Source organism: Erithacus rubecula, assembly GCF_903797595.1.
Source record: "Erithacus rubecula genome assembly, chromosome: 10".
Taxonomy (NCBI): Eukaryota; Metazoa; Chordata; class Aves; order Passeriformes; family Muscicapidae; genus Erithacus; species Erithacus rubecula.
Window position 1 is genome coordinate 22299833 of NC_136662.1, and position 19211 is coordinate 22319043.

General features: G+C 44.2%; 1 protein-coding gene across 4 annotated transcripts in view; it reads right to left on the reverse strand.

The window, feature by feature from the left end:
* The window catches only part of LRP8 (LDL receptor related protein 8), a 224769-nt gene that overhangs the window by 16204 nt on the left and 189354 nt on the right, over positions 1–19211 (reverse strand). For 3 of the 4 annotated variants that reach the window (XM_079313700.1, XM_079313699.1, XM_079313697.1), the window contains 3 exons: positions 7614–7976; positions 1223–1345; positions 764–886 (listed from right to left, as the gene is read on the reverse strand). In XM_079313700.1, the coding sequence (XP_079169826.1) occupies positions 764–886; positions 1223–1345; positions 7614–7976 (609 nt within the window). The remainder of the gene's footprint in view (positions 1–763; positions 887–1222; positions 1346–7613; positions 7977–19211) is intronic. The other variant, XM_079313698.1, reaches the window with a different exon arrangement.

Below are 19211 nucleotides of genomic sequence, written 5' to 3' on the forward strand. Positions count from 1 at the left end.
GGAGTTATTTAAGGGGCAGCCACTGAGCTCTATGATATCCTGGAAAGAGATGCCTGTTGGATTCCCTGCACTGGGGAAAACAACAAATGTATTTGAGTAATGCAGATTGGGCTAGTGGGAAAGGCAAGAGAGGGATGTCCTATAGAGAAGGGCATGGCTCTGTGGCCTGAGCTCAGTTCCCCTGGCTCCAACAGTCCAGACTCCTGGCATTCCCACAGCCCAGAGCTGGCAGGATGCTGCAGGGAGCAGCCTGCTAGCACTGCTGAGGGAAGCAGCAACAACATGTACAACTAAAACCACTACATCCAGAAATGGCTGAAGTCCTCTCTCAGGGGTTGCTGCCACTCTACATGGGGACATTCAGAGCACGTTCCCAATGCTGTATTTTTGTGGTGTTATCGTCATCTTAGAATTCAAATATAATTTAGGCAATGAGACTAAATACACTGGTCTGTATTGGGGAGGACACTAGTATTTGGGGAGAGGGGGAATTCCTCATTCCTAGTCCCGTGCTCAGTTCATACATCCCTCCAAGAATAAAAACTGAGTGGAGAAGGGCACAGTTCAGATTTACAGATGATCAGACTAAGCTACTAATTATATTCATATGAAGGGTGATGAGAGAATAAAGGCAAGGAAAGAGGAGCAGAGTGAGAAATAGCATTAGCAGCTACATGTGGTTACACTCAAAGCTGTGAGCACCAGATGGAGGAGAGGGGAAGCAGTTACAACAGGAGCAACACGTAGAAGGCAAGTACTGTACCACATTCTTTCAGAGGCTCGTCAGACCAGTCCCTGCAGTCTCTATGTGAATCGCACACTTTGCCTCCGTCAATGCACTCTCCACTCTTACACTGAAACTTGCTGGGACTTTCACATGCTGACTCTGTCATGTTGGGCAAGAGAGGAAAGCAACTAAGTTAGATGAGGCTTGTGACAACAAACAGGCTGACATAAAGCTCAGGAGGGTGCCATTAGAAATGGGATAGGATTAAGCAAATGAACATTGAGCCTGAGCATCATGCAAAGAACTTTTCAAGTCATGCAGTCTGCCTGGTCAGCAATTATCTTTCCCAAGCAATCCCACTGCCAGAATGGCTTGAAACTGTACAGGAAGCAGCTTGGCACAGTCCAGAGGAGCAGCACAGGCCTCTTCCCTTTCCAGAGGCCACACAGTCCTGGCAGATTCAACCCATGGAATAAGAGGAGCACCTGTACCCACCTTGGACACAGCCGGCCTCATCACTTTTGTCAGGACAGTCGTGCACTTTGTCACACTGCTTTGCTCCATGGATACAGGTCCCATCGCCACACTGAAATTCATCTGGCTGGCAGGTCACCAGAGCTTTAAGACAACAAATTCAAGCATTAGCCACACAGAATGCAGTCATTTGTGTGGTACCTATCAGCCATGTCCCTTTCACACTGCTAGGGTTGCATGCTCTGTCAGCAAATGTCAATTGGCTGCTTCCACCAAAGCAACAGAGGCAGCAGCTGCCTCAGCCACTGTTCTCCTTTGCCACTCTGCTGTCCCAGATCACCCTCCACATCCTTGGGAAACCAGCATCAAAGCCCATATGAGGACACCAGTCAAAACAGACCCAGTGCCAGCAGTGAAGCTTCAGGTGACACAGAACAAAGCAAGCAAACAGCAAAACTTCCAGCAGTGTGGCAGCTCTGGGGGCTGCAGTCTGTGTGAGGCCTGGCTGCTTTCCAGCTGGGAGTGTACAGTGACACTGGGCAGGCAAAGGCAACTGCTCCTCAGCTCTCCTTCCTGCAGAAAAAAATACATTTCTGATACATTTCAAAACATGTTGGGCTAAGGTCCAAGCAAGAGACCTGTAGTGACTCTGCCAAAGCAGTGTGGTCATAGCTGCAATGAAGGCAGCAACGAGACACAGTCATCAGGTTACTGAATGCCCATGAGCCAACAGCCCACTGGAAGGCAGAAGAGCTCCACTGCACCGTGGTGTTTTTGGGGTTTCCAGCCCTAAACACCTACGTGATATCAGCCCAGTTTTCATGCCTCAAATTCACTTGTCCAGGTCAGATTATGATGGACTCAAACCAGATCTGATAAACATCAAAATTGGGGGAAAATATAAACCACACACCTGCACTGACCATGCTAAAAGCAGTCATATTTCCCTCCCCAAGTTAGAATGAATGAGAAACCTCCCTAGCTGGGAGCAGCCCTGTGCTTCCACAGGATACAGGCAGCCTGGCAAAACAGGCTCCTCATTCCTGGGACATGTTTTGCAGCTTCCTTCTCAGGGGCCCATTGGATGTATTCTTAAAATCCTATTAAGGCAGCACACCCTGGAGAGCTCCTGATTCCAGCCTTTCCATCATGTGATTGTGTCCTGATGTGGTCTGACAGAAAATTACTGCTTCTGAGCAGTGAGGGGAGGCCAGCACTGGTGTTACTGCATGGGAGGTGAGAGCTGTCTGCAGACTGCCCTGGACAATTTAACAAACTAGTTCTAATATAAAAATGACTACTTTCAGATAACCTAGGAGAGCTGCAGACACAAAGTGAGCCAGCATCAATACCATAAAGTATCAGCTGCACAAAGACTCCACATTATTGGTGATTGCATCCTGCAGGATGCAGGATCCAGGTTCATGATTGCTTCACTGGACTTGGTTCTAGTGCATCTTCAGCCAGCAAAAGGCACCAGAGACAGGAAAAGCCACAACTGCAGGGCTGGTGGGGGAAGGGAGAAATCCTATCATTAGAAATACACAGTATTCACATGAGAAAAGTTTGGAAATAGCACTGCTCCTTGGAGAGGAAAGCCATATGCATTATATTAACAAAAAGTTGTAAAGTGAGAAAAAAATCCCAAGCAATAAACACAGTTATGGGACCAGATGTGTTGCCACGTTTCAGCTGAATAAACCCAGGTACAGGAATGGGAAACCTCAGTGGGACATCTGGGACAGCAGCTTCAAACTAAGCATATGGGATCTGCTGCTCTACCAAGTGCAGAAAAATGAAGGAGGGAAAGAAACAAAGCTGTGGTCTGGGAGAGTCACAGACCACAGGTCTGGCAGTGGCACCAAGAACTCTTGCAGGGAGGCAGAGTCGCTTCTGCTTAAACTGTTCCTGGCATGTACAGCCACCTGCCTGGGGAAGCCCTGACCATGGAGGAAGCACTTTCCTCCTCTGCAGGAAACCCTGACTTCTGCCAAGCTGAACCTTGGCCACTGCAAGGCTTTTCCTGTTGCCTTGCTGAAAACTCCTTTGACATAATTATTTCTTGTCTTCACCCCTAACTTGAAAGCAAGTTTGCTTCACCTTTTCTGATGCAACTTCTATGTGTGGAGGTAGGATAGGATGGTCCTCCATTTCTGACTATAAATATTAACCCCACACAAAAGTGCAACATGTAATTAAAGCCAATGGGGTTTTGTCTTTTCTGGAGCAGAAACAGGTCTCCAGTTTATCAAGTCAATCTGTGTGACAACAGCTACAGATTTGGAAGACAGCTGTTATAAAACCTATAATTGTCTTCAATTGTAATTTTCCAAGTTCTTCTCAAAAGCAGTTATAGCTAAATGCTAAGAACAGAATCCATAATGAATTAAAATTAAGGAGAATTTTGTAGGAATTGCAAAGACAATGCTGCACAAGCGCCACAAGACTGAGAGAAAAATGACAGCACAATTCTTAGTTCAGTTGCTACAGGGACTGCAAAACACAGATATGGGGCTGTACTCTACTGCACAAAGCTTCAAGGAGAGACAGAAGTCTGGAGACCAGGATGGGTTTCCTGGCTCACTTCTCATTCCACCAGAGCTGTGGAAGTTCAGACCTTCAAGGAACAGTCCCTGAGCCTCTCAATGGACATCTAGAAAAGGCAGCTACAATAATGACTCTTACTGTTTACAAAGGCATTAAAATGCATGTATGGCATATCTATTTTTCTGCATTTTTCAGGAGAACTCCATGGTATCCTGAAGTCGAGACACTAACCCATGTCAGCCCCACTGGCAGAGCTGACAGCAGGTTCCCATTAAGGCCATTCCCAAAGCAAAGCAACAATCCAAGAAGAGGGAGGAGCTGTGCTGTTTATTTGCACAAGATAAAATTCATAAATTTTATCTTGTTCATAAAATTGCTGTGCCTAATTTGGAAGGTTTAAATCAGTGAAATCTCACTAGTTTTACAGACATCTCCTCTGCAAATCAGATGCAAATTACCAAAGCCCTGTATACAATGTATACAATTTGTATGGAAATGCAAAACAAATTGCCAAAGCCCTGCCAAATTAACAAGCACCCTGAAAGAGACACACTTCCCATTTACAAATCCTGGGCACAAAGCTGCATCGCTCAAACTCAGCAGGTATATTCCAGATTCCAAACCTGACCCTCAGTTTCTTCTGGTTTCTGTTTTTTTTCCCCTTCCTCCTCAAAAAAGAAAATCCTAACATTTGCAAAATGCATCAATCCCAGTTTATAGATGGGGAGACAGAGGCACAAAAGTGTGAGGTCAGGTCTCAAGGGGTCTGTTTCCTTGCTCTCAGTTGTAAGCATTATTTATTCTCCCTCCTGGATGCCCTAATGCAAGTTGCAAAGGACATCTTAAAATACCATTCCAGATTTGGAGACTAATAAATCTAACCTAATGCTCATTTTATAAATATACATATATACATATTTGAATATATATGCTATGGAAAAACCCCCAGCCACTCAATGTTCCCACACAGCTTTCCTGAAATGACTCATTCCCTCCTATTCATTTGCTGTCTCTCTGCCAAAACCTGTTCACCAATTGTCACCCTTCATTTCTGCTCTACTCATTTACCAATCCAAAATGTTTATAACGAATGATGGGTGATGGCCTCATGACTTTTTTGTAAAGCATTAGCTCCCATCCCTCTGTTTATACTGCACAAGCCCCATATGATCCCCTTTTGCAAGAGAAGATGTAGTGGTGGGACATGCACTTTGAATCAGGTCCAATCAAGGGGCCTGTGTGCCATCCTTGTTGCTAAGGGGAGAGAACTATGTCACATACCTGTAACTCTCTGCATTCCCCATGATACTGATCTCAAACAGAGAATTTCTGGAGAGGAAAAGAATCATAAAGGTCCCTCAACTCTTCAGTCCAACAGATGAGCAGTGACGCTGAGTTTCCAGAGCTCCCAGTGTCCCTTTCTTACTGCAGGCAGGTGTACCTCAGCAGCAGTTGCATTTAGGATGGCCATATTAATTTTGGCTCTGACCCAGCCAACACATCAGCTACACGAGCACTGAGTGCTGCAAGGCCTCTCCTGCTTGCTGTCTCAGAGAATCCCATCCATGCAGTGCGAACGGCCGTGAGCTCACACGCTGCTGTGGCACTGGGGTAGAACCAGAACCAGGTACTCTGTGCAGAGGAGCACTGAGGTAGCTAAAACAATGGGGCTTTGAATCCCTGTTTCCCAATCCACTGAAAGCAGCACGATCAGCTCATATGCTTGCTTCTCCCAGGCAGACAAACTCTACATTGTGTTGGACTGAGACTTTCTGGAAAGAGACCCTCATTGTGCTAAATCTCCACTACTCAGAATTCTCTCCAGTCACTTCTGCCACATTTCCCCCTTTCTCCACTGGTTGTCAGCACCGTGCTGTGCTGCAGCAGTGTCCAGCTGCATCCTCTGCCCTGGGAGCTGACTCTGGTGCCTCTGCAAGTGCTGCTGGCTGAGGCTGCCCTGCAGCTCAGGGAGGCTGGTGGAGCTGTGCTCCTTCAGTCCTCATGGCTGGGCAGTTTGAGCTCAGCTGGACATGGCTGATGCCTGTCACACCCAGGAAAGAGGCTGGGGAACAGTGGGCCCTCTGCCTCAGGAAGGTACATGGGCACAGTCCCACTCCTCTCACCCAGCAAAATGTCAAAATAAATGGGGCCTGTAAAAGACTTCATATGGTTCAAGTTGAACAGGGATAAGAAGCATTTCATCAGAAAGCACCATCCATGAGCTGCTCCACTCTTTCTCCACTTGTCAACAGAAGGGAGCTCTCCCCACCTCTCTGTTTCCCTGTCCTGAGCTGTCCAAACTCCTCTCAGGTTGCTGTCACTGCAGGGGATGCATCCCCTGGGACAGAGATTAGTTCTGCTGGAGTCCCCTGTACCAGACACCAGTTCTTCACCTTTGTATGTAACATAGCCCTTGGCACTGCCTCCTGATTTGGAGGGGACACAGGTACAGGACTGCCCCAAACCACCCAGGCTGCCCCAGCCAGCAGGGCCCATCTCCAGCAGCTGTGTTTCTACATAGCTTTCCTGAAACAGAGCCAGGAACCAGCTTTTTCTCCTGACTCCCTGGTCCCTGTGATCCTTCAGAGCCTGGCAGTACTGCCTGGGTACCTGCTGCCCAAGAGCTCTGTCAGCAACTTTAGCACCTTCTTGGAGATGAAAGAAAAGACAGCCTACCTAATCCACCCCTCCTTGGGAGGGGTTGACAGCCTTGTACCCAAAAAAGAGCAACCAAAGCTGCTCTCTTCCTAACAAAACATTTTAGGCTTCCCCTATTCAGCTCGTCTCTCTTAAAAGAGTCCTTGTCTATTTTAAAGGCACAGCAGCTCCAGGGTAACCTGTGGCTCATCCCCTTGCTCTCCTGCAGTGCAAACAGTAAGTGGTGTCCAGGATTCACTACGTCCTCCTCTTGTTAAAGAAGCTGCTGAATTTATATCTCCTTCTCTGCCTGGAAGAGACTGTGATTCCCAGATCCTTGAAGGGCTCTCCCACACAGCTGCTCACCAGCCTGGCCATTGTCATGGGTATCAAAGGATGTTGCTGGCAAAAGTGATGAATTTTCTCAGATACCTTGCAAAAATCCCTGGGTTTGCAGCTGGTTGCTGCCTTCCTCCCCAGAGGTGGCCCAATGTCAGAGCTGCTAAATATAAACAGTATGTAAATATTTAATTTCAATCTTGTCATTATGAATATTCTAGCAAAACATTTTGCTCTTGTTTTCTTCTCTCTCCCTCCTCAGGTAAGTGACCAGCTTGAACAGTTTAGTGGCTAAAAATGGATGAAACATTCAAAATACCACACATACCAACACCAACATGTTAAATGCATAAAGCCAGCTGAAAAGAAATACATTATTTATTAGCTCTGTGCCTTTATCAAGCCAAGCTCAAAATGCATTTCAAACTGGATTCTTCAGAGGTACTTCTCTTGACTGCCTTGTTCAGTATACTCCAACTTCAGAGGCAGAAAATGAATTATTTTTTCTGCTGATCATATATTCCCTTTAGCATAGCAGCTTCTAACCTACAGCTGTGACCCCACCATGCAGCCTGAGGGCTTTGAACATTTTTCTCATTTTCCACTCCTTGTCCTTCTAGTGAAACAGATCTTTTCTGAGGCTCAGTACCATCCAACAGCTCTTACACCTCCCTATGGATTCTCAAGGAAAAAACACAAAAGGAGTGTGGAATGCACCTGACCCTGCTGGGCTGGGCACCCAGCCTTGTTGTGTGGGACACAAGCGCTCCTTGTCTGGCACAGCTGCTGTCAGACATCAAAGCCTTCCTTCAAACAGAGCCCTCAGCAGCCTCCTGGCCCTTCCTCCCCATCCCAGAGAGCCCTGGGCCCGGCCCCTGCAGAAACTCACGGCAGTCCTGCTCGTCAGACTTGTCCTTGCAGTCCTCGTCCCCGTCACACTTCCAGTTGAGGTGGATGCATTCTCCGTTGCTGCACTGGAACTCGTGGGCCGCGCACGTGTTCAGAGCCCTGGCGTCGTAGCCACACCTGTCCATGGACTCGTCCGACTGGTCCTCGCAGTCGGGCTGGTTGTCGCACACCCACTGCTCCGGGATGCACATGCTGTTGTTGCACTGGAACTCGCTGGGGCTGCAGGTCAGAGGGGAGCACTTCCTTTCATCGCTGCCATCCCCGCAGTCGTTGTCACCGTCACACACGAAGATGATGGAGATGCACGACTTGTTACTGCACTGGAACTCATTGGGAGAACAGGCTTGGGAATAAAAACAAACAGGTGAGCTGGGAGCTGTCCAACCCAGCCCTCACCACTGCCCCAGCTTTAGCATTTTAGGGATGTCTGAGTGCAAAGGCACAAAGGCATTACCACAGCTGTCCTACCCCAAAACATTCCTCCCAGTGGTTACTACACGGCAAGGAGCTGTTGAGGACACAGTGCTCCTCAACTGTGCCTCAGGATGCATCCTCCAGGGACAGGGGCAGCCCTGGAGAAGGAGGGGCAACAGGGCTGTGGGAACTCAGGGTGGGAGAAGCAGGGGCAGTGCTGCCCTGGCATTGAGGAGCAGCCAGGGGAGCCCCAGGTGGCAGCAGCAGTGTGGAATGGGAATGGGAGGTTGCAGGGAGAGGCTGGGGCTGTGCTGGCAGTGCCAGGGCTCCACTTGGCTCCACGCTGACATTACCAGGCTTCCTGACTTTCATAAGCACAGAATCAGGTTTCAGGATTTCACAGTATGCCTGGTTTTGGACATATTAAGTGGGATGTGTAGGGTAAATATTTAGTGAGTCGAGCATCAATTTAGCTGCAATCTGCCAGTAAGGCCCTTTACAACACGCTGAATGCCTTCCCTGGAAATCACAACTCAACATTAACATACAAATGAGGCGCTTGTCAGATAGAAGCTGAGTGGAGCACTCTCCTCTGCAAGCCTAATGGACAGCTGAACCAGAGATGCCTGCTCAAATTAAACTTTCAGGTGTTCCAACAAAGTGCAGTTCGCAGTCACTTTATTCCATCAAGGTGTGGGGGAACCAAAACCACGCAAGAAATTCTCTGTAAGTACTTTGAGGTAGTTACTTAGAAAAGAACAATTTTTCTGCAGTTTCAGCCCTCTACAGAAGTTATGGCTTTGATAAATTACAAATACAATAAATATAAATGCAAATAAATTACAATAAGATGTTTTTTTATTTTTTGCATTGCACTTGGGAATCTTTTTTGTCTTCAGAAGAACTACTCACTGCCATATCTGCAGTCCCTACATTAAATCACACAGTTTAGATGGTACCAATCACTGCAATAGCAATTGCACCTGGAAAGCAGCAGGATCCCTCTAAAGGACCTGTCATATCCCAGATTTCAGCCAGTGACAGGAGCCCAGTGGGATTCTACTGCTGTATTATGTCTGGTTTATACCTGGGAATAAACTTGTATTTATCCAGCAATTAAGAACATGTCCACTTGCACAGATTTCTAATTACATTCTGTCTGGCAAACTTGCTGGCCTCTGTTTGATAACCTAAGCAGCCTCTCATTTTACATCAGAACATGAATATACACAGACATGCACACAAATACACACGCACATATATATATATATATATATATATATACACCTCTCCCCTCCTGCCCTGTGCTCTGTGCCATTTACTCCCAGGTTTTCCAGATGTTAGAGCACAGCAACCCACATAATTAGAAGAGAAACAGAATTGCCTTCCTTGCTGCAATGCTCCCACGCCCTGGCCAGGACCCAGGCTCCCTCCAGCAGGGAGGAAGGTCAAAGAGAATCTCAGCTGCCCCACTCGACAGCAATCACAGAACACAACAGAGCGAGGCACCAAAGGAGCTGCTCAGGCTCCTTCTGCACTTGGAATTTTGGATATTGAGGTGCCTTTAACAGGCACCTGTCCCTTGGGACAGCCACAGTTTCTTCCCTTCAGTTCAGAAGGAACTGAGATCAGACAACTAATACTAGGAGCTGAATCCTTCTGATAAGGACCTGAAATACAAGCACAATCTGGTGGAGAAGCATTTAAAACCTTTCTCTATTGCACAGCAAAACTGAGACCATCAAAATGCTCTGAATATTACCCAAATTCTGCTCTTTATCTCCATTCAGTAGATTTTTTTATCCTTACCCCACAACTAGAAATCATCTATTTAACCCATACTGATCAGTACACACCTAGATAATTTAACACTGTCTTCAGAGGAGACATTATATGGAACTGCATATGGAACATTCCTCCAGAAAGTGGAAATTTAAGGTAACAGTTATCATCTTACCAATTTATTTTAAAATGGTAGTAGGAAAACAGGAATATTTCTATGGCTATATACAGCTTCTGTAACAGATAAAGGCCGAGAAGAAGAAATTGCTTTTCTGGCATTATTTTGATGAATCTCAGAAACAGATCATAGAGCAAATTCTTGCATAGTTCTTTGATCCCTGATGTTTGGGCAAGATTGTAATTATTTGCACATTCTACATGTGCATAAATTTCCTTTCCACCAACTGTAATGAGCCCCTCTTTTTCCCCTCGTTGTTTTCCTGGTCCCACCTCCACCCTTCCCTCCTCTTTGTCGATATTTCCCTTCAGAAATCTGCTGCATTCACAAATTAGCGACTGATAAACACAGGAGTGGGATACAGACAATGGAAGTTTGCACAAAAGCTCCTCCTTTGCACCTACAAATCCCAGTACAGATATAAAATTGCTGGTAATCACAGCCAGAAAGTAGAAGCAGTTCAGCTTTTGTAACCTCTCATGAGGACTTTCTCAGTGAAGCATAAGAATTGCTAGCTAGAAAAATTGCATAGTCATGATTATTTTATTTCTTTTTAAAAATTAAGTTCAGTGTGATGCCAGCACTAGACACAAGCTCTCTTCCCAGGAATGAGCCCAGCAGTTTGGCTGTTTGTAATTCCCCTCTCCACCTCCACAGTCCTCCAGCAGAGCTCCATCCACCCCTCCCGTGTGCTCTGCTGCTGCCATGGGAGGGCAGAGAGCATCAGCAGCTCTCAGCCTTGCTCATCCTCCCCAGGAGCTGCAATCTCTGGGCACGGCAGGGTCGGGCTGAGGCTGCAGCTCCCAGCCCGGGGAGCGGAGCCGCCGCTGCTGCCGGGCGCTGTGGCACCGCCTGGCACCCCAGCCAAGAGCCAGTAAATAAAGCACCAGAGTTATCTCACACAGCACCTGCAGAGACGGGCACGGGGCAGGAAAGCCCCAGGGACACTTTACTTCACATCCCCTTCCACAAATCTGTCAGGGTACCTCACAGTCCCATCACCACGGTATTTTGTTGCCTCCAGAGCACTTCAGTAGAAAACGTGCCAACAGTAATTAAGTGATCACTGCGGTATCTTTTGTCTTAAGCAATCTGTTTGCATTCTCCAAATTTACTACCTGTCCTATTATAGATTGATTCACTGAAGACCAAGCAATCAAATAATAATTTGCTTTCTTTAGCGCAGAAGCAATTAATAAATGTTGTACTCTAAGGTGCAAAACCTACTTCAAATATGAGTGATCCCAACAGAAACGCTGCAAATGTTTGTCACAAGGTGTTTAATCAACAGCCTTCAAAGCATAACTCTAACATCAGTTTACTGTAGAGCACTGTAATGTGTAAAGGTACTTCACAGTTTTAGGAAGTAAAATATCACACATAAATGATGATGAAGATGTAATTTTGCCTACAGACAAAATATACCAGAGGTATTCTGCATTAATTTTTGCCCTGTGCTATGTGCCAATCTGTAGAGCACAACTGTCACAGTTTTGCCTCACAGCCTGCAGCTGCACTCTTGTCACTTCTCTTGAGGAGAGTGCAGCAGAAGCAGCCTTGGGATAGAGGAAGTTAAAAATACTAAAATAACAGAAGATCAGAGATATTGCAGTTGTGGAGTTAGTGTTTCAGTACTGGCTGGTTCTCTTTTGCCCAGAGCCAGGATTTAACCAGAGGCTTTAGTGAGAGTCTGGTGCAGCAGGGACAATCTTAGCTCAGGCATGGCACCAAAAATTCAGATAATTCTGCCACATGCTTTTAAAGTGCTTTTACAAAAAAGCAGAATGCTCTCAAGATGTAGAATTCTCTAAAAATACAGAGTGCTCATTAAAAACTGTCATTTCAAAAAATATATATTTGTACATAACATTTCTACAATGGACAACTATATCAAGCACGAATCCTCAAATCTGGGTAGAAATAAAAAATGAAATAAATGATATGTCCATCATTACCAGGAGCTGGAATTATGTACAATGGACTATAACTGCTGTTATTGCTAATCTCTAATTAAAGATTTTATAGCTTTTCAGTAAGACTCAGGTATTTAATTCATCTCTCCTCCAAAAGAGCCATTTCTACTTGAAATTACATGAATGGCTTGAAGAATAATTATTTGGCAAAATTTGTGGTAAAGTGGATAGCAGCAATTATCCACTGATGCTGAAGACAAGACAATAAGATGAATTAGTACACTGTATTTTTCTGACATTGTCACCAAAGCAACTTAAAAAAAATGTGTCTGAAAATTTATGTTTTTTAAAAATCTGATAATGGATCTTCTGGAGCGGGCAAAGGATGATTTATGCATATCAACATTTGCATCAGGGAGGGAGACATCTGCTGTTTGATTCATGGCTGCTTCAACACTGCCAGGAGAGGTTGCTGGACTTGAGAAACTCTTCCAAGCTCTGAGATTTAGGATTTGAGTTCAGCAGGGGTGAGGGGTGGGATTTCTGAGCTCCATCTGCCCAGGATTTCTGTCCCAAGTGCAAATCCAGCAGCCCAGAGGAACCAATCTCTGAGCTAGGCCATGGATAAGGAAGTCACAGAGTGCAGACAGGGTAGATCATGTAAGAACTGCCAGTTACCAGCACTGTCAGTATGTTAGTTTTGCTTAACTAGTATTTATTTTCAGGTTTAATTCTGTCTAAATTATTTATTTTGCCTGCAGTCAATTGGTTACCAAATACCTGAATATTTCATACAGATCTTCTGTCAAATGCCAGTCTTTAAAGCACAGATTCGTGCCTGGAAGGACAAGTTTCCCATGGAAAGCTGCCCTCCAGGAAGGACAGCAAAAGAGATGGAGGTAAATGAAGATGACCTTGAAGCTCATTGCTCTGAAAAAATGACAGGCCTCCCATGGAGGGAATAATGCAGTGGAATTGCAGCCTCACTCCCACCAGTGGTTGTTGCTATGGTGATTGATACCGAAAAGCCCATCTAGATGGAGGCTGCAGAAGGAATAGTAATTCCTGATATTGTTCAAATCACTAATGGAGCTAAGGAGCCATCTCACACACTCCTGCAAATTAATATTTGCATGTGCTGGCTGCCTTTGTCACACGCTGCCCTCAAACACAAATCAGTCATTTTCCATTCTCTGCAGCACTATTTGCATAGTATTAGTTAATTATAACCCAGCAACAAGATGCCAAAGCCCCTGCTGACAAATAATAGTTGGTTCAAAAATGTATTTGGTGATTTAGAATGTATTTCCTGAGATTCATATATTCAATCCAAGTGGTTTAATTATCTGGAAATAGAATTAATTATGACCCTAAATTTACAGAGAGAAGCAGTTTATGTACAAAGGAATGACTATTCTGCACGGTCTGTCTTTAATTTCATGTATGTGCAATAAGGTTACAACTCATACCTGCAGTCTCCTCAATTTTGCTTCAAACCAGGAAATGGTTAGGAAGTTTATCTGATGCTCTTCTGGCTAAATGACTGAAAATGACCTCAAAATAGGAAAAAGTGAAGCCAGTGTAGAGGGTTTAAGGTTAAAATAAAGCAGCTTGAAAGACAAAAATGGATGGTCAGAATAAGGTTAATACTGTCCTGCTTTTGTGACAATCCAAGACACCCCACAGTAAATCTCATGAGGATAAAAAAATTATTATTACTCTTTTATATTCAGACTGGAATATATTCAGCTGAATCAGATTGGAGATGTTTGGTAGTAGCCAAAATTTAACAGGAAAACAAATGTGCTGTGAAGCGTCTAGTGAGTTTCTTTCCTGACTTTGAAAATTGGAGCCTGTACAGGACAAACTCACTCCTATTCCCTTAGACATGACTTGCTTATTAAAATGGCAATTTTACAAATTACACCAATTTGGCAAATCCCTCAGAAACATCTGATAATAGCCATTAAACTAACATCTGCTCTAATATTATCACACAAAATTCTGTATTTCTGAGGAATATATGAACATTCAGCAAGCAGAACAGGGCATTCCTGAGCAGAGCTTCATTCTGGGACAGGGCACACAAATCCCACATTACTGCACACAGAAACCTCTTGGATTCAGCAGGACTCCCTGTGGTTATGAATTTTCTGCACAGAATTTCTGTGTATGGCATTTTCTGCACAACCACAATTTAATTTTGCCATTGCAGAGTTTAAATCACACACACTTTGCTAGGAAAAGCCAATCCATGGATGTCACCTTCCACCCACTGGGCAGATTCCCACTTTGTGCTCATCGGCTGACACAGAGACATGACCTGCCTGTTTTCTGGTTCCTTATGTCCAGCTCAAGAGAGACTTCATTGGAATCCTAAAAGCTACATTTCAACCACATTGGGAAATGACAGCACAACTGAGTTTATCATTAGGAAATGTGGGAAAGGCAAGGAATCCCAATCCATGGCCCCACAGCCATGTCACTGGCCTGCCACTTTCTCCTTCTCCTTCCCCATTCCTAAGGGCAGAGATGGTACCAGATTAACCAGTGGAAAAGCTGAGCAATTTCCCCAGAATCAAACAAGCCATTTAGAAGTTGCTGCCATAACTAAGCAGAGAATCCTGGAGGTTGCTGACTCACAGGTTTGAACTCACCTGAGCAGTGATGATCAAAGCAGAGCTCACATTGAAAGCAGTGAGGTCAGTGCCCCATAAAATTTCCATTTACTAATTTACTTTGCTTGATGGCAACTGTCTGTAAGAGGAGATATTGCTTATTGCAGTTTGCTTCATTATTAAACATTTACTGCATTTGGAACATGCACTGTTAACTCTTCTGGAGCACAGACAAAACAAGGCAAGGCTGAGAGCTTTGCCTTCTCAACTCTCTCCAGTTTACCAACCATGTCTTACATTTCTCTAGGAACAGTGATCCAAAGTGAGCTTGAATGTAAGTTCAATAACAATTAAGAGATTTAGAAATAAAATGGTTTGCAAGACAACTGAACTGAAAGAAGAACCTTAAAAAGAAGCACTGAGGATGCAACAAAGCAATTGGCAGAGTTTGGTGAAGCCCCATTCAAGGTTATGAATGTAAGTACATCCTATAATGACTATGTTCATAAACACAAGAGCCCTGTGGTGATTTTGGGATGGGGAGAGACTGACAGACTGCTCAGGAAACAACTAGCCCCTGACTGTTTTCAGTTATGTGATAATTAGGGGGCACAGCTATTACGTGATATAGACAATGTACCTATGTACCCACAGTTCCAGAAAAGAATGGCAAACAGTAATAGATTTTTCTACTCAAATGGAAAATTTAATCACTGAGTGACACTCACTGCAATTAAACCTGCAAGGGTAGTGTGCTGACTGTGCTCACATTAACAGCAATGAGATTTCCATGGCATTAGGATTTGCCCTGCAGTTTCTATGATTTGGGAGTAGAAAGCAGTACTTTCCTGGATTTGGGCTGAGATGAAGACTCACCATGTTCAACATGAACAAGTATTTTAAAGTTGTTGGAACAAAGAAGGATAATGAAGTGGTGCTTATTGTGAGCTAAACCTTTGTCATTACATTTTATCTAATGAACAAATTTCTTTGCAAAGTAAAAGCAAAGTTAATCCAACCCTTATATCACTCTCTATGAAAAGAGTATTTCAGCCACTAAGATGACTTTCAGATTAGTTTTATCTGTTAATATGACTCATAAACCAACTTATTTTTTCCCTCTTGCATCAAACATGACATGGTCCTCTCCTGCGTAGGACTGTGCTGAGTTCAGGCTACTGATTTTGATTTAGCCTTCAGATCATATGCTCAGGAAGCAGAACTGTTAATTAGTGTAACACATATGTACTGGTGGCCACTGCAGGATGCAACTCCTACCCACATATCTGCCATCATAGCATCATCATTGGCATTGCCAGCTACAGAAGATTTCCCTGAATAAAACTAAACAGTTTCTTGCTTTTTGGATGAACAGACTCAAAATTATAGCTGCATTCTTATGAAGAAAGCACTTAATGGACATGAAATATAATTGTATTTGGCAATAAGATGTAATTCCTTGACTGCTTCAACTCTAGGAGCTCTGTTGAAAGATAGACTACCCAAAAGATAAACATAATTACAGGCCAAACTTTGCTCCTCTGCCAGTACGATGTGAGATTGGAGAGAAGAAGCAGAGTCAATGTCTCCAGCCAAAGTGCAGAAAGAGCAGCAGGACAAAGCTCGTGTGGATGTGCACAGGTGTCCTGCCGTCCAGCACTGAGAAGCTTTACTTTTAATTACCCCCAGATCTCTGTACAAAAGCAGCTCTTTCACAGCCTCTTCCAGAACCCTGACCAATGATCCTTCAGGCTGTGAAGGATGTGGCTGTGTGGGGATGTGGGCTTGTGCTGTTCTTTGCATGCCCCCCTTTTTCCCTCATGCTCCTTCAGAGTATCTGCAGCACTGCTGCATTGTCTTGTTTTCACATTGTGTTTTCATCCTCTCTGCTTTACAGAATAAATTATTCATGGAACACTGATAGGGACAATTTCTCTGTGAGGAGGATCAGCACAGGGCCACCCCCAAAGCCCCGCTCTGTGCTGGAAGCTGCATTTGCAGATGTGCCAGATGTGTTCCTTTACAAACCTAAGCTCAAGAGGCACCAGCAGGGAAGGCAAAGCCATTTTGCCCTCAGACTCTGCAGGTACAGCCCTGGCACAGCTTGGGCCGTGGCTTTAAGGTTTAGTTCTGGATTTACACAATGACTGTCTTACCTCTAACCTAAGTTCACACACTATTTAATTATGTTTAATTACAACAAGCATCCAATATATTAAAAATGCAACTACCTTCACTTTTCCTGTCAGCATGCAATTAAAAGTAACTCCCAATCTCTTTTCTTTCTTGCCATTTTGTTCTGAAGGAACTCAGGACAAATATGATTATGGGCTGAGATTTTTCCTAAATAACAATGGGGATTTTTCTGCAAATTGCTACCGCTTTTGAAGGACCTCTAATACTTTAAGCAGTGATAAAGTGGCAGCTGTACATGTTTAATTTCTGAGGGCCAGGGCATAATGCACAAGCATTAATCCCTCCAGCTGTCCAGTAATTAAACATCATGTAAAGCCCAGAGGATATCATTGCTGTGCTACCTTATTTATGAAGGACTTGCATTTGTTAAATCTAGCAATTCTTTTTTTTCCTTCTTGGAAATTACTGTAAATTCTTCCACCATGGCAAGTGCACTGAAGCTACAGCTACTTTCTATAAAATGCCAGGAATTTCAGACCAGACATGTTTCTTTTCATCACATACTAAAAAACCAAATATGATAGTGGATAAATATTTTTTTTACAGGTATGACTGTGATGCTATGGGCTTTAACCCTGTTAAAATTGTGGGTTTCTCAGGGAGAATGCATGGCAAAATCTGATCCTTTGGGTTTGATGTCACTGTGAGCTGACTGAGGGACAGCACATAATGAATGTTAATTCATTAACAGGCAGTGAACAGAACTAACTTTAACAAAAGCACACATTAAATCAAGCTGCAATGAAAGATAAAATCAGTGCTACATTATCACCAAGTTAAAAGGTCTCAGTACTATCAGTGGAGATCTGGAATGAACTGGATCAGTATGGTCAAATCCCAGTAGGGAACACTGAAGTGTGACTCATGCAAAATACAGGTACCTTTTACTGCACAAAGAAGAAAACAGTGCTGGGACAACATGATGCTCTTTATACTTACAGAACAATGATAAAAGATGATAAAACAATTTAACTGTCAATAGAAAGGTCACTTCATGTGAGTGCAGGCGTAGGTGCAGGAGCATTATGGGGGAAGGTGACTTTAAATCAGCTTTGCAATTTCCCTCCTTCAGCTGGTTCATCACCAGGTGCATCTGCTGGAGGGATGAACAGCTTTAGCGTGCTTTAAATTTCTTCCTTCAGCCAATAGTTCTCAGCTGACCTGAAGGCTGTTAACCAGGGCAACTGGCAAGAGCTGACTCAAAGTTTTCTGCAGTTGGACCTTCCAAGAAAAGGACCCCTCACTTGGAGGGGCTGCTGCTTTTTATGGAGAGCAACACATGAGCCTGGACCTGTGCCAGGAAAAGTGGAAAGTTCAGCACCTGAGAATCCTGGAAATGATCTATATACACAGGAAAGCCTGGGAGCTGCCATGGCAAGGACATGGTTACAGCTGAGCACACCTGTGCTTACTGTGGCTTCCCTTATGAATTTACAAAACCTTTATCCAGTTCATTTTTAATCTGGCATATCATCATATCATAAAGGTGAAAATCTAGAACTAATTCTGAGATATGTGTCAGCAATGAAAATCCTGAAACACAGGGTCCAGGAGAAGATGCTCTGGGTAGTGGGGCTGTCACTGGCATGAGATTCCTGCAGGAATTTCTGGCTCTCACCTCGGCCAACTGCACAAGGTCAGTATGAATCCATCCACTGCCTGCAAAAGTTCCCCATGATCTGTCTCTGTGCTATAGTTTAGCAGAATAAACCATGGTATGGATAAATAATCTGCTAACAGTCAATACATCATTTCACTGTATCTGACTGTTGGGAAAGGGGAAAATGGTGCACTTCCAACTCCTCATCTGCAAGACACAATTTCCATATTGAGTGAAACCAGTGGTTCAGGTGAGAACCAGTGACACAGCCAGAAGAGATGGGGCCAGAGCCTTGTTCTCATCCCAGAGTCCCCTTAGTAGGAACAAGAGTGCAGTAAAGGGGTTCAGTGCCATTTCAGCTGATACAGGATGGCAGCTCTTCTCTTCTAAAGCCACTCTCAAGTGCTCTTTGCCTTCCTGAGCTGACAGAACACTGCTTACTGTCTCTCTCAGCAGAGATTTAGCAAGTTCTGCAATAGTTAGCAAAGTCCACACAGACCCCAAATTGTGTTGCTTTAATTACAGCCTCTCGTATTTAATTTCTCTTTTAGACTCAGTAAACACATTCCTAAACTTGTCCAATCCATTGTGACAAAGGTTGGGTACACTGGGAGCAGAAAACCTTCACCAGGGAAATAAGGAGGCTGCCAGCTCCTCCAAGCCAGCAAATTCAACACTGCTAACCCTGACCTATGACTGCAACATACCTAGTATTGTGAAGACTCAAATTACTTCTGCTCTAAAAACCAGAAAATAAGATTTTTCTTTTTATGTAGTCTTATTTTAAAAAGGCAGATACTTGCATTTTCAGAAATTGTGCACAGGAAGTCAGTAGTGTTCTTAAAGGCTGTCTGTTGGAAGTCAATTATTTAGGCAG